The sequence below is a fragment of the Piliocolobus tephrosceles genome, chromosome 4, assembly GCF_002776525.5.
Source record: "Piliocolobus tephrosceles isolate RC106 chromosome 4, ASM277652v3, whole genome shotgun sequence".
NCBI classification, from domain to species: domain Eukaryota; kingdom Metazoa; phylum Chordata; class Mammalia; order Primates; family Cercopithecidae; genus Piliocolobus; species Piliocolobus tephrosceles.
Genome location: NC_045437.1, coordinates 41,660,610 through 41,676,736, shown reverse-complemented (window position 1 = coordinate 41,676,736; position 16,127 = coordinate 41,660,610). Strand labels below are relative to the sequence as shown.

At 39.2% G+C, this 16,127-nt stretch overlaps 1 protein-coding gene across 9 annotated transcripts in view; it reads right to left on the bottom strand.

Annotated features, from left to right (window-relative positions):
* The window catches only part of GHR (growth hormone receptor), a 345,092-nt gene that overhangs the window by 99,313 nt on the left and 229,652 nt on the right, over positions 1 to 16,127 (bottom strand). For 8 of the 9 annotated variants that reach the window (XM_023216564.2, XM_023216560.1, XM_031935400.1 and 5 more), the window contains one exon: positions 14,965 to 15,030. The exons of the other annotated variant lie outside the window; for it this stretch is intronic. In XM_023216564.2, coding sequence (XP_023072332.1) covers positions 14,965 to 15,030 — 66 coding nt within the window. The remainder of the gene's footprint in view (positions 1 to 14,964; positions 15,031 to 16,127) is intronic. 9 annotated transcript variants of the gene reach the window in all.

The following is a 16,127-nucleotide window of genomic DNA, read 5'->3' as shown; positions in this document are numbered from 1 at the left end:
TACATTTATTAACTAGAATATGCCTACTTTTGAAAAACCAACTTTATTCCATGAACTATTCAGTTATTCTTGAATGCAATTCACGCAAAAATTCAAGGTAGTTGCTTATTTCCCTTGAGGTATTAAATTTTAAAACAGTGAGATGCCCTGGTAACCTCTAAAAGTGTTTTTTAAAAAAATACCACTGTGAACTTCTGGATGAATCATATACTGATATCAATTTTGTAGGACCAGAATTGTGGGAATAGAAATGATTAAGCCACTTCTCCCTTTTCAGATATTCTGGGTCATTTTCAGGGGGAAAAAAAGGCATAATGTATTATCTTGGCCACCTTTCCCTTCCATGCATGCTAATATTTTGCCAATTTCTCTCTACAAAAATGGCTGAAGGCAAGAGTAGAGACTAGACATCTAAAATTCCATGTGCATATGCAAATCCTCTAGGGAAACCACTGTGGATATTTGATGAAGGATGTGTGCTCATATCCAGGGAGAGGTCAGTGTAGACATTAACACTCTAAGTGTTTAGACACTGTGGTAGACTCATGCCCACACCATTGAGCATAGTTTGGAAGTGCCATGATCACCAGCAGCCTGTATTCCTTTGGTCGTTAGTGTCCATTGAGGTAGTTAATAGGTAATCCCTTGAAAAGAAGTTCCCTGGTCGAGTATTTCCAGGAAATGTTATGGTTCTTTTCTTTCTCTTGGACATTTATAATGCACACAAATAGATGAGAGCCTCCGAGAGGTTCTGCAATAAAGAAGCCTATTTAGCTTTAGCTTTGCATGTACTAGCATTTCCTAAGTGCTAGAGAAATGGTGTGTTAAATGCATTAAGGCCAACATTCTTTACAGGAGAATCAGTTGTGGTGTGAGTTTTTCCCTTCAATACATATGTATGATGGGTTGAACTGTATCCTCCAAAGATATGTCCAAGTCCTAAACCTTGATACCTGTGAATATGGCTTCAGTTGGAAAAAGGGTCTTTACAGATATAGTTAAGGTATAATTGAGCTCCTCGTGCATTAGGATAGGCTCTACATTCAGTGACAGGTGTTCTTATAAGAGACAGAAAGGAGATCAATCGCAGACATAGGGAAGGTCAAATGAAGACAGAACCAGAGATTGGAGTGATGTTTCTGCAAATCAAAGAACACCAAAGATTGCTGGCAGTCACCAAAATCTAGGAGAGAGGTGTGGAACAGATTTTCCTCAGGGCCTCCAGAAGGAACCAGTCCTGGTCATACCTTGACTTTGGACTTCTGGCCTCCAGAACTGTGACAGAATACATTTCTCTTGTTAAGCCATCAAGTTTGTGGTAGTTTGTTATAGCAGTTTAGGAAACAAATATGAAATGCCTGAGCTCCAGCAGTGAAGTTCAATTCAGTACATCTGAGGTAGAGGTCCTGCATGTGTATTTATTGAAAATACTTATCCACAGATGGTTCTGATGGGCATACCTACCTAGAACCACCACTCAGGATCTTAGTGGTTTCAGCCTGTCTCTATTGACAACCCACTAGGATTTTAGGTTCTTGCTGTGGTCTAAACTCACCAGCGAAGTCCCCTGACTTGTGTCTCTGTCTCTCTCTCTCTCTCCTTCTTTTGTGTAGAGAAAGTAATCACAAAGAAAATATTTTTATGTTATGCCTTGAGGGGATCATAAGAACTGGTTATTTGTTATAGGTAGTGGTGATGGTCAAGGTTGTGCAAGTAGAAGGAGGTGATTATGGGCTCAAAGAGGAGAGAGAGAAATCAACATTTGTGAAATTCATTGTACGGATCTTACCAGAAGGGAGTTCTCATTCTGCAGACTGAACAAGGCTAGGCTTGCTTTCTTTTGGTAATTTGGGAAATCTTGGTCTTCTGTGACTTCTTGTCCTTCTAATCATCTTCTAATCCTTCTGAATTTAGTTTCTATCTTTCCATCATCTGCCTGAAAAGCCTGCTTTTTTCATCCCCAGATTCTATTCATCTGAAAACATATGATTTCTTCTCCTAATTATTTTCCTTATAGCAGTCTGCCTCCTTGGGTATCTTTCTGATGTACTTTTCCCTCTCAGTCTTTTGGTTTTTCCAAGAGGAGCCAGGCATATCTCTCTGGTTCTGTCAATAACTAATGACTAATCAGTTAGGCACCCACTCTTAACAAACCTCAAGAAGCAGAGGTTTGCAGGGCAGGAAGGAATTGGCGTATATTCCTCTGGTTTTCTGATTTGTCAGCTTCTCACAGTGAGGCTGACTATAGTCTACAAGGTTATTTACTCATGGATTAACCAAGATTATTCGGTTAAAAACTAAATTTTTGGGAAGTTACCCAAGACAAATTTTACTTAATCCAAAATATTTGCCCCAGCTGGTCTTTCACAGAAAAAGCAGGGTAGGCGGGGTAGAGTGTAGAGAGAGATTGCGGGTAGGGATAGTGAGGGCAGGATGAGATAGTGTGGGAAATATTCCCTTCCCTCCCTTAGGCACCACAGATTTTCAGATCTAGTTCACCCAGCCAGCCATAGTTCACCAACAGCATGAATCACACAGGCTGCCCTGGGCTAGCCTGGACACCTAACCATTAGTTACTGTATTATTTATTGAGGTTGTTAAAATTGATCATCAAAGCCTCCTTAATCCTGAACTTCTAAAGCAAAAATAAATTTTAAGTTAGAGACTCTAGGGGCTCGTACATATATACAAGAACCCCACCAATACAAATAGTCGGTATTTATTGACAAATGACTCATCCAGGCAGTAAGTCTTATAAAGCTTAGAGAAAACAGCTTCAGATTGAGTTTAGTCCAGTAGGGGGTGAAGGTGCTCTTTGAAAAAGAAGTTTGTTTTAATGGCATAGCTTTTAGCTATGTGTATAGCCTCATCTTTTTTGTACCTAAGGAGAGTCTATCAGGGGAAGGAGGAAGGAAAGGAAACAACATTTTACCAGGTGCCAAGCAATGTGTACATTTTTATCTGATCATGCCTAAGGACAGCCCTGAGTGAAGACTTTGAAGCAATTAATTGCACTACCTTTCTGTCTTGGTGCCATGGGACTGGCACTGGTAATTTGGAGGATGGCGAGCCTCTCAGCCCTGTTTCTCCACTTGTAAAGCGACAACCTAAGCTATCTGTTGCCTGGACTAAAGTGTTCATAGCAGAACATAAAAGCAGGGATTCTCAAACGAGGGTCTTTCAGGATACAAAATTAAGTTTTGTATTTTTTGGTAGAAATACATGGCAATTAAAAGATACACACACACACACACACACATATCTGAAACACTGAATATTTATTTTTAATTTTTTTTCAAATTTGGCTGTATAGGCCTTCTCTGGGGTTTGTAAAAACTTTATTTATTTGAAACATAAACTATTCAAATATAAAATATGCTACCTAGATGAAGGATTTTTCTTATCATTCCAGAAAAATATAAATGAATTTATATAGGAGATAAGTTTTGGTGAATAAGGTGAAGGGGTAAGTAGGGTCAGTCAGTGTCCCAGGCAAGTCCTACTCTTCCAGGAGTAGTCATAATAATAGCAGCAGTAGTAATAGCAGCAGACGCAGTAGAAGCAATAAAATACCTAACATCTTACTCCATATCTTCCATATCTACTTTGTGCTAGGAAATTTTCTATGTTCCTACTTGCTCCTCACAATGACCCTTTGAGACAGATGTTAGTATCTCCATTTCGAGATGGATAAATTGAAGCTTGTCGGGTATTAGCAGTATGTTAGGTCATCCATAAGACACAACTCATGGTTCCCAGCTCCCCAAACCCCAAAGTCCTCATCACATAGCCTGTGGGACCAACTGAAACCAGTAAGAGAGTTTGTCACATCCACCACTGTCGGATAAGAATAAATACCTACAAGACTTTTGTAGGACCTTCTTGTTTGCTTTTCCCACATGAGATAGAAAAGTCCCAAAAGAGAAAATGCATCTACTCCTCTCAGATTTGAGAAGACAGTTAGGTTACTTATCTGTGTTAGTATTAGTGTTGAGGAAAAGGACGCCAAATTCAGACACTATGAACTCTATGCTAACACCTCTCCCTCCACACTTCCCTTCTTCAATTGCTCTCAGGTAATTTCTGGAACTCAGTATGATATTCATCTAATAAACATTATTTAAGCTTCTACTTTGTGTAAGGCTCTGGCTAAACCAAGGGTGGAGGAGCAGAGCATATAAAGATGAGAAAGACTCAGTCCCTGCCCTCAAAGAACTTACAATCTAGAAAGGAAGATACCATGTGTACACAAGCCACTGAAGTTCAATGCAAGAGATGCATAACTTCAAAAATTTTTGGAATTCACAGAAAGGAAAACTTCTGTCACAGTAAGGATGGCATCAGGTGTCTCTCCATTTCTCTGAGGATAACTCTGGCAGAATTTTGTGGTAGCAGATGCACAAAACCATATGTGCTGACAACACAGAGCATAGATGGATTTGCTACAAATATTGGCTTTCACAGTAATTCAGATTTGGGGTTTTCAATTCTATTTATTTTATTTTATTTTATTTTATTTTATTTTATTTTATTTTATTTTATTTATTTATTTATTTTGAGACGGAGTCTCGCTGTGTCGCCCGGGCTGGAGTGCAGTGGCCGGATCTCAGCTCACTGCAAGCTCCGCCTCCCGGGTTCCCGCCATTCTCCTGCCTCAGCTTCCCGAGTAGCTGGGACTACAGGCGCCCGCCACCTCGCCCGGCTAGTTTTTTGTATTTTTAGTAGAGACGGGGTTTCACCGTGTTAGCCAGGATGGTCTCGATCTCCTGACCTCGTGATCCGCCCGTCTCGGCCTCCCAAAGTGCTGGGATTACAGGCTTGAGCCACCGCGCCCGGCCTAAATTCTATTTATTAAGGCATAGTAAGAGAGAAAAAAAGAAAAAGGCTGCTTTTCCATGACACATACAAATAAAAAGATAACCTGCGGCAGTGAAGACATGAATGACATTTGAGAATACGCCAAGGACTCAGAAATTGTCTCTGAAAAATACATCTATTATGATTCTGTGAGGTTTCAGGTTTATGAGTCTTTAAAGTGCACAATTTCCTAAAGAGAGAATCTTTTGTCTTTATTCTTCAGCAAAACTTCAGTGATAGCAGTCAGTTTATAAAAGATCTACAAACTACAATGTCAAGTGTGCCCTCAAACTGGAGCTGTACGGTGCATTGATCTTTCATTAAATAAATATTATGCAATAATGATGACATGTCTCAGACAGTCCAGCTGTAAATAATTGCCCTTTCCATCCATCACCAAGCATTTACAGGTGTTCAGGCTTCATTGGATGGAGTATCTTTAGTAATACTGAATGATATGTCCACATTGATTCGCCAATATAGTTAATCTTTACTTTACACTATTACAGTCATGAGCCACACAATAATGTTTTGGTCAATAACAAAGGTGATGTTTCTGTCGCCTCTTCAAACATAACCATAATACCTCTTCAAGCCTCTTTAAACATAACCATAACAATTTTATACGTCATTAGAAATAAACATTATTTATTTTTTAACACAAGCAAATATGCTCCCTGTAACAGTTTAATGTATATGAATGCAAGCACAAACAGAAATACAGTGCAACCCACATATATAATTTAAAATTTTCAACTATAGTCTTGTGCTGTATAATGATGTTTTGGTCAATGACAGACTGCATATATGATAGTCGTCCCATAAGATTACAATACCGTATTTTTATTGTACCTTGTCTATGTTTAGATACATAAATACTTACCATTGTGTTATAATTGCTGAGAATATTCAGTACAGTAACATGCTGTATAGGTTTGTAGCCTACGAACAATAGACTATATCATACAGGCTAGGTGTGCAGCAGACTGTACCAACCAGGTTTGTGTAAGTACACCTCATGTTTACACAACGATGAAATTGCCTAATTATGCATTTCTTAGAATGCATCCCCACTGTTAAGTGATGCACGACTGTAATTTATTTCGGAAGAGTTTACTATGAAGCAAATTTATAAAGTGAATACTGTATTGTCATTAATGCCAATTATGAAACTGAAGATAACAGGAAACTAAAAGATGGTAAGCAATACAAACTTGATGATTAGTTCCTTAAAATACCATATTATATTTGGGAACCTGAGGGGGGCAGATCATGAGGTCAGGAGTTCAAGATCAGCCTGACCAACACGGTGAAACCCCATCTCTACTAAAAATACAAAAAAATTTGCCGGGCGTGGTGGTGCATGTCTGTAATCCCAGCTACTCAGAAGGCTGAGGCAGGAGAATTGCTTGAACCCGGGAGGCGGAGGTTGCAGTGAGCCGAGATCGCACCACTGCACTCCAGCCCAGACTAGAAAGCGAGACTCCATCTCAAACAAACAAACAAACAAACAAACAACCATATTATAGCTGCTGGTGAGAATGCAAATTCGTTCAGCCACTGTGGAAAACAGTGTGGAGATTTCGCAAAGAAATTAAAACAGAACTACCATTCAACCTAGCAATCCCATAACTGGGTATATACCCAAAGAAAAATAAATCATTCTACAAAAATGACGCATGACTCATATATTCATCACAGCACCATTCATAACAGTAAAAACATAAAATCAACGTAGATGCACATTGTCGGTGGACTGGATAAAGAAAATTTATTACATATACGCCATGAAAAGCTATGCAGCCATAAAAAAGAACAAAATTATGTCCTTTGCAGCAACATGGATGCATGTGGAAGTCATCATTGTAGGTGAATTAACGCAGGAACAGAAAACCAAATACTATATGTTCTTTCTTATAAGCAGGAGCTAAACACTGGATAAACATGGGTATAAAGATGGCAACAGTAGACACAGAGGACTACTAGAGTGGGGAAGATTGGGAGGGGGTGTCAGTTGAAAAACATCAAGTAATATGCTCAATAGCTGGGTAAGGGGATTATTTGTACACCAAACCTCAGAGACATGCAATTGACCCATGTAACAAACCTGCACGTGTACTCCCTAAATCTAAAATAAAAGTTGAAAAAAAAGAATTAATTGTTTTTCTATTTAGAATGGTTTGGCATACTTTTATTTTAGAGGGCCAGAGAGTAAAGATTTTAGGTTTGTGGACCTATGATCTGTCTTAGCTACTCAACTCTGCCACTGTAGCCTCAAAGTAGCCACAATTTGAAATAAACAGGCATGGCTGTTGTCCAACAAAACTTTATTTACAAAAATAAGCATCTGGTCTGAGGGCCAGTTTGCCAACCCTTCGTTTAAATATTTGTTGACCTAAAGAAAAAAAAACACAGAGGTAGCTTACTTTGTACCAGATATTGTGAATTATATGCAAATAAATTTCCTATAAATCATATTGTATTTTTAAAAGTCCTTTGAAAGTTGTATAACATTTTTTCCTAAGTAATAAGTTCTTTATTTAGTAAATAATCACCTCTTGTTATTTTTGGTTTAAATATATATTACCTTATATTGCATGTATTTGCCATGAGACACACAATTACTTGAACTACTATTTAGCGGTAACTACACTTGAATGCGTTGTTAAAGCCATAAATCTTTTTGTAAATGTGGTGTACAGTCTGCTTTCTCAGTGTGTAGGTTAAGTTGTATTAAAGTCTGGTTACACCTAAATAATAAATTCAAGATATTTTCCCAGTGCATAAATGTACATTATTTGAAAAAACTGTTCCCTACAAGGAGGAGCCAGTGTGAACAGAGTGCCTTTCTGGACTTCAGGTATCCTTTCCTGGTGAGAGCCTCCTGTGTGCAGAAGCTAGGGCTCTCTCGGGAGCAGTGATTAGAGCTGGTTTTGAAGCTGTGGAACTAAGCAGCAAATCAGTGGGCTACAAGCTAGAATAACTCAAAGGTCACAACCAAAAAGGTCATAACCAACTGCTGGATGCTTTAACTTTCAAGAGTTACTAAAAAGTGTTCACCACTCATTGGGGTCACCCAGAGTGAAAGAATGTTTGTCTTGAATTATCCCTTTAAAAAATGTGTGTTATGCTTTGGCAAAGAAACCATGCTAGAAGTCAGTATATACAGTGCACACAGGCATACTGAAAATTTTAGGAAGATGCTTAATGATCCTTCCTAGGCTTTACAAAAAAAAATTTTTTTTTTTGAGGTGGAATCTCACTCTGTCACCCAGGCTGGAGTGCAGTGGCACAATCTCGGCTCACTGCAAGCTCCGCCTCCCAGGTGCACGCCATTCTCCTGCCTTAGTCTCCCCAGTAGCTGGGACTACAGGCGCCTGCCACCACGCCCAGCTAATTTTTTAAATTTTTAGTAGAGATGGGGTTTCACCGTGTTAGCCAGGATGGTCTTGATCTCCTGACCTCGTGATCCGCCCGCCTCGGTCTCCCAAAGTGCTGGGATTACAGGCATGAGCCACCACTCCTGACCTAAAAATTTGTTTTACTCACTTCTAAGATTAAGGTTTCTAGAGATCTATGCCCACAGATTTCTAATTATTTTCTTATTGTTTGAGTTCCAAAAGAAATAGAAGACCTCGATATATGTTTACAACCAGAAGGGACCTGCATTCCAAAGGTTTCATTAATAGTGCCTATGCCAATGAACAGTAAGAAACAGGTCTCTTGTAAACTTAAGTGGTAAATATCTACTTACCACTTACCATTGCTCAGAAAATTGTTTGAAGTTGAAGGGGGATAAAAAAGTTAAGACCCAATATTTATGTTACAAAAAATTCTTATCTCCCAACAATTTCGTGTGAAAGCAAAGCAGTATATAATAAAGCACTAATGTGTGAAACTAATGACAGTCATAATCTGAGTATTTCAGGCTGGAAAAAAGTCACTGCAAAGTCCATATAAGTAAAGACTGTTGTTTGAATTATGAACATAGTTGTATGCTTTTATTAATATTTTGCTTACCTACGGACAGTTACAACTCACTGCACTGGCAATATCTTCTTCACTCTCTTGGGCTGTTAAGAGACTTAAGCTGTTTTCTCTGTACCTCTATTTCTTCTTACATAAAGTGCATAATTTTACCTGCCTTCCTCTTATTTCAGAGAACAAGCAAGGGGGATAAATAATAACCCTAGGACATTTGGTGTTATCTGGAGATTAGTGCTTATGTGAGTCAGGAAAGGCTGAGCACTAGGTTGGGTACAAGAGAGAGCCAACATAAACACTCTTTCCTTAAAAGAGATAGGAAGAATCTATGTTTACTTACTAAATTGTTTACTGAATAGTTTATAAACAAGCAGACTGTCAAGAATTTAATGTCAGCTTCCATGTCAGATCCCAATATCAATGCTGCTTCCTATTGCTTGTCCAAAGCTCAAGTTTTTTTTTTTTTTGTAATAAATAAAGGCTGTACATTCACTCTAAGATACTATCCCTGCCAGGACACATTTCTCTTATGTTATACTTAATTTAGTTGCATTATCAGCTAATAAGTTCTTGATGTTGAAAATATCTGATAAAAAAGAATGAAAGCAGAGAGGGTCATGTACCTTCTATGGAGGCAGTGGTGGGTCACAGGCAGGAGCAGGACTATTTATGATTCCCTTGGCAGTTGAACTGATATGTCCTGCAATGTTATCCAAGACCGATCCATGACACTAGGTCCCTGACCTGAAGGAAAGGTTCTGTGGAAGGCTTTCGGGAAAGGCATAGTATTTATACTCAGCAATAGACAAGATAAAATTCTCCTCTTGTATATCTTTACCACTCTCCTTTCATAAATGACTGCTGTACCACATAGAGGAAACTCTGTGGTAGCCAAAGAGTACTTAAGATACTGGGAAGGTCTTGGCTTCTATTTGTTTTTTGCATTGTGTGTGTGTGTATGTGTGTGTGTGTGTATGTGCAAAATTCAATAACCATCCATAAAATACTTAGCATGTGTCAGGTACACAGCAGATACCATAGGATACAACGATGTATAAGATATAGTCCTTATCTTTTGAGATAGTTCAGTGTATTAAGGTAGGGGGTACAAAAAGCACTACATTTGGTTGAACCAAATGACATAATGATTTTAGGGTCCAATATAGAGTTGACATGGGCAATTTCATACAGTTCAATTTAATACACATTGGAATAAAATATGAGCCATGAGAGAATACAATAAATACCACGTAAGCTTACTATAGGGCCAGATACTATTCTAACTACTTTAAATGTATCAACACTTATAATTCTCACAACAATCTTATGAGGTAGGTACTATTAGCATCTTTATCTTAGAGATTGAAAAAAAAACAAGACACAGAGGTTATCAAATTTAGATAAGATCATATAGCAAGTAAGCAGTAGAACTGGGTCTTAAACTAAAGCTTACTCCAGAGGCTGAGTACTTAAACCACGGTGCTACACTCTCTCCTTGCGAGAGAGGAAAAAAAGGCTACAATTCTAAAGCAGAAGCATGCATTCTCTTGGGGTAACTGGGCAAAGCTTTGTGGATAAAGTTATATTTGAAATATGGCTTATAGGACAAAATCTATGAAGGACTGTTTCAGACTGAGGGGAAAGAAGAGGAAATTACTGGTAAAAGGGCCAATGTAAATGGATATAATGAAGCAGGAATGCAGGCAATATAAACATAGGAGTACATGGGAGAAAAGGGAGATAAGGCTAGAAAAGTGTGTAAGATGAATGCTGTAGAATTTTCTGAATGCCAGGGAGATAAGTCCATAATTTAGAGAACAGTTTGGAGCTACCAGAGATGACTGGGCAGATGAATCAGTAAATCAGAGATAGGCAGGAAGAATTAATCAAGAGCAAGTATGGTGGCTTCGAATAGGGAAAAATAGGAGGTAGGAAGAAAAATTAGGAAGCTAGGACAAGAGTCCAGCTAAGAATGTATATGGACCTGGACAAGCAAGATGGAGTTTACTATATTAAATTTTTGTTCTGCAAAAGTTTTTATTGAAGTTAATGTAACTCACAATTGTTTGAATGTTTGTGAACTTCTAGCATTCAAGCAATTCATTTGCTGTGCCAATCTAATATGATAATATTTTGGAATCCTTTCAAAAGTTGCCTCTGATCTCAGCCATTAATATTCATGTTCAAATGCCTATTTTCATGAAACCTTAGACTAATTTATGCTCCAACAGGCAGTCAATAAAACTTGCTCCAGTTGGATATTCATTTTATTTTGAGGTAAAAATGCTATCAATCACAAAATTTACACTTTTATAGGAATACATGATAAATTCAGGGAAAAGCAATGACTTTTAAAAACAGGGGAAAAATCTCCCTCAGAAAGATGTGCAATCATCTAATTTTTTTTCTCTATATGTGTTGAAAGTCTTATAAATTTGGCCCAAATGCTCATCAAATCCTCTGCCAATAAATAATCATGACAGAGAAATAAAATTCTTGAAAAAACACAAAGAACATGCAACTACAGCACCCTAGCTGAGGTGCCTGTCTTATTTGGGAGTACTAAAAATGTTTTGCTTTTCTCTAGGAGATTGTAACTCTTCTTATTCTTCTCCCCAGAAACAAAAAGAAGTTTTCTTTGTAGTAAAATTATAGCATTACTTCTTTAAAATATAAAAAAGTTGTCTGGATATCTCTTTAAACTGTAAACTCCCTCAACATTCTTCTTATCCTAAGTATGTGTTTTTGCTCATATTTACCCTGGGCTGACCTTTGCATAAGTGGAGTATGCTGCTACCCACGTATGTGAACTGAAAGGTCCTTTTGGGGTTACTAACCAAAAATAGGTCTTTTTTTTTCCCCCAGAAAATGTTTCTAAAGAAACTAACCTGTGGAAGGCATGTGAGCATGTGCTCACCAACACAAAAACGCATATTCACATGGATTAAGACCTGTTGCAGGCACAGCAAAGCCCTAAGGGCTTACTTAGCAAATGGGACAGATAATTTTTGGTGAACAAAGAGGTTACAGCAAGGTTATGCATAGCATGGGTTAATTTTAGCTGGTCTGCTTTGACCATATGTGTCTCTCCAGAGCTACTGAAATATCATGACCTCTCTCATAGACTAGCATGGAGAACAGAGGGATTGCTTCAGGCTGTAGGTATCAGGTTTTGACTGAAACTTAAAGGTGGGTAGGACTGATATATATTTACAGAATCCAGGGCGGGGTGGGAGGAAGATAGATTGGACGACATGAGCAGTGTACCAGAGGAGGGAATATACAGTGTGCCTGGGGAATGGTAAGTAGCCTGAACTTACAAGCTGGGGTGGGTGTTCAGGGTCTTGGGAAAGGTTTGAAGTTTAATATTTAGGTAGTAGGGAAAGCATTAAAGATATTTTCTTAGAACATAAGAAAATTATTGTTGGCAGGGGAAGATAGATGCAAGGAAGGAGAGATGGGGCAGCGGGTGGAAAGAGAGAGAAGGGAGATACTGCTAAATGGTCACTGCACTTCACTGACTGGTAGGAAATTGTTCAACACATCCTCCATGCCTAGAGGTTATATTTCAACAAGGCACAATGTTTGGGCTTCTTAGACCCAAGTATAAAGTAAAGGTGGCTTGGAGAGGGCAGTGGCATTTATTTTTTATGTTTGGTCAGTTCTGGCTAGGATTTGTCCTGACAGGGTTTTTATTTCATTTTTCTTCCATGGGGTTTTGTTTTGAATCTGAGAACTTAGAAAAGTACACATAGGAAACATGCAAATTACAATTCTATATTCTCAGGACATTTCATGTTAAACACTAACTTTTCATGTGAAATTATCTCTTTAGGGAGAATGTGAGCTCCTTGATGTCAGGGCAGTATCTTACTCTGTCTCCCTCAGGGCATACAGCTAAAGGTTGAGTACACAGCAGACTGTTTAATATTTGTGACACGGTAACAACGTATACAGTGACAGAGTGAGGGGATGTGAGCACTTGGGTCTATCACATCTGGATGTGAGGCTTATGATGATAGAGGCGATGCTATGTTCAAGCATGTGCACTCTGATAGGTGCCCACTGTTACAGACCCTGATATAGGTTACTTTAGCCAATCATTCCTGCGACCGAGAGCAGGTGACTTTTGATAAGAAAAAGCTGGAAAGACAGGGGAAGTCAGTATCTATGTGATTTACCACATATGAATGATAATTAGCTAGTTGTCTTACGTATCATGAAGACAGGAAATCAACATATGCCAAATGACTGGTAGGAAGTTGTTCAACACATCCTCCATACGTAGAGGTTATATTTCAACAAGGCACAGTGTTTAGGCTTCTTAGACCCTGTGACCTAATAAAGAAAATGACTTAACAGAAATCCTACTGCCACTTTGGGGGACAGCGGAGGGTAAAGTATTATGTGTCAGGAGGATGGTTTCAATGTGAAGCATGTAGCATTAGTAACGCATTTTTAACTGATTACTTCTCATTTCCTTACAGAATATAAAGGAGATCACTCATCTGTTGAATGAAGGAAGCTTTGGAATATACTGGCTGGGATAACCCAAACACAACCAAACAGCCACTTCTTTTACAACCTTTGTGTTAATTAGGAAGCAGCTTAGCACGTCAGATGCTTCTTAAACAGGAGGGCTATACAGGATTTGTGGTCTGGCACAACTGACAATTGAATGACAGTTCTTAAAAACAGTACCAACTCTCCTTTTTGGTCACCTCCAAGGAAATAATGTTTAAATCTCACATTGGAAATTTATTCTGCAATTTAGTCATAAAATTCAAATTATGATTTCATCACTCCAGAATTACCAACAAGAATAGCAATATCTTAACTGAATTAGGTACTCTGTCTTCCCTTCCCTTATTGCATAATATGGACTCTAGCATACACTTCCACTGATGAAAAATATCCATCCCTAAAATTTAATTAAACAAGTACCTACTACTATGGATCAGAATTTTTTTAGGAGATGTAAGGGATTTAGAAGAAGCATAAAATTTAGGCTTTGCCTTAAAGTTCAATAGAATTAATTCATTCATGCAGTCCACACAATCTGGTGAGTTCTATATGCAGGGCTAACAAACACACTAAAATGTCAGGAGGTAAACGCTATCATGTAGTAAAGGACAAAGTTCCACGGAAGCAGAGAAGGCAGAAAATTGTTCAGGCCTAGAGACTTTGGAGAAGCTTCCCCACAAAGTTGATGTTGGGGTTCTGTCCTGTGACTGAAGAGGAGATTGTCAAAGGACCAGGGGGTAATGTGTAAAGTCATTTTAAGGGTAAGAAAGAGCTTACAAGAAGGCATAATTTTGAAGCTTAAGGCAATCTGGTTGGAGAGACAAGTTTAACTTTCTATCAATGTAATCCTTAGATAAATACTTCAAGATAATAATCATAATAATTTTAAAAAGAATTTGTAAAAAGAGGCAGTTTCCTAAATTCAATAAATAATTGTTGATCCATGATGTATCATTTCCTCTGTTTTCCTCCTTCATTAATTTGGCCTTACTTAACCTCCAAGCATAAGCAAAAATAGAAAAAAGCAGCCTTGCAGAGAAGTTGTATTAGTTTGTTTTCATTGCTGTAAAAAAGTACCTGAGGCTGGGTCATTTATAAAGAAAAATGATTTAAATGGCTCACAGTTCTGCAGACTGTATTAGCATCTGCTTCTGGTGAAAGCCTCAGGAAGCCTACAATCATGGTGAAGTGGAGCAGGTCTCTCACAGGGCAAGAGTGGGAGCAAGAGATTGAAGAGGGAGGTGCCACACACTTTTAAACAACCAGATCTCATGAGAACTCACTCACTATGGTGAGGACAGCACAAAGAAGAGGGTGCTAAACCATTCATGAGGAATCTGCCCACATGACCCAAACACCTCCTCCCAGGCTCCACCTCCAACACTGGGGATTACATGAGATTTGGAAGGGACAGACATCCAAACTATATCAGAAGTTAAGAAACAAATCCTTAAAAAATGTTTTGCTTGCCTATAAAATTTCATCTCAGTCACTATTCCAGTTACTAACATCCCAGATAAAACAGAGAAGGATAGTAGCTTAATTACACTAAAACATGGAAAATATCATTGAAGGAAGAAAAAGAACTGAAATTCTTACTTGTCTTTAGGCCTGGATTAACACTTTGCAGACTCCAGGATGCTCTGCTAAGGATAGCTGCTGTGGCTGAAACAGAAAGAGAAGAAAACCATTAGTCATTCCTGTCATAACAATCTGATATGACCCTGTATAAACTAAAAATAAAATCCTCAGCTCCCCAAACCAACTGAATGGACCCCTTCTTGGCCAAGGGGACCACTGGGTGGCTGGACTTCAGAGGAAGTTCACCTTCCCAATCCATCCCCATTTCCCACTCCCCATCCATCTTGCTGAGAGCCACCTCCACTACTCAGTAAAACCCTGCAGTCGTCCTTCGAGCCCCTGTATGATCTTATTTTTCTAGGACACTGGGCAAGAGCTTGGAATACAGAAAGCCGTCACTCTGGCCCTCTGCCCTTGCTATAAGGCAGAGGGTCCATTGAGCTGATTAACACTCCAGCTGTCTGTGGACTGCAAAGCTGAAAGAACTTTGTAACACTGGGGTTGCGGGCACCCCACCCCTAGATACTACCGCAGGGCTAAGGGGCCAAAGCACTTGCCCCAGCCTCTGTACCTGACTCTCTGTATTCTCCCCCTAGGGGTTTGAGCAGTGGGGCAACTGAACAGGTGAGCCAGACCCCTGTCGCATGCTCTGTGAGAGGGATCAGGGAACTCACTCATTTCAGTGGGGCCACAGTCACTTATATTGGGTCAGAATAAATCTCTTTAAAATATTTTAGTTTGATTTTTCTGCTAACACCTGTTATGGCATCATTTTCAAATGACAAAGTATGATTTCTCCTCTCATAATAACCTGCTTTTTAAAAATTAAAATTGTGCCTAACCTACCTAACCTCTAAAAAGAACTCATAAAAATCACATCAAATGAAAACCTGGTCTCGCCGGGCGCGGTGGCTCAAGCCTGTAATCCCAGCACTTTGGGAGGCCGAGACGGGCGGATCGCGAGGTCAGGCGATCGAGACCATCCTGGCTAACACGGTGAAACCCCGTCTCTACTAAAAAATACAAAAAACTAGCCGGGCGATTTGGCGGGCGCCTGTGGTCCCAGCTACTCGGAAGGCTGAGGCAGGAGAATGGCGTAAACCCGGGAGGCGGAGCTTGCAGTGAGCTGAGATCTGGCCACTGCACTCCAGCCTGGGCGGCAGAGCGAGACTCCGTCTCAA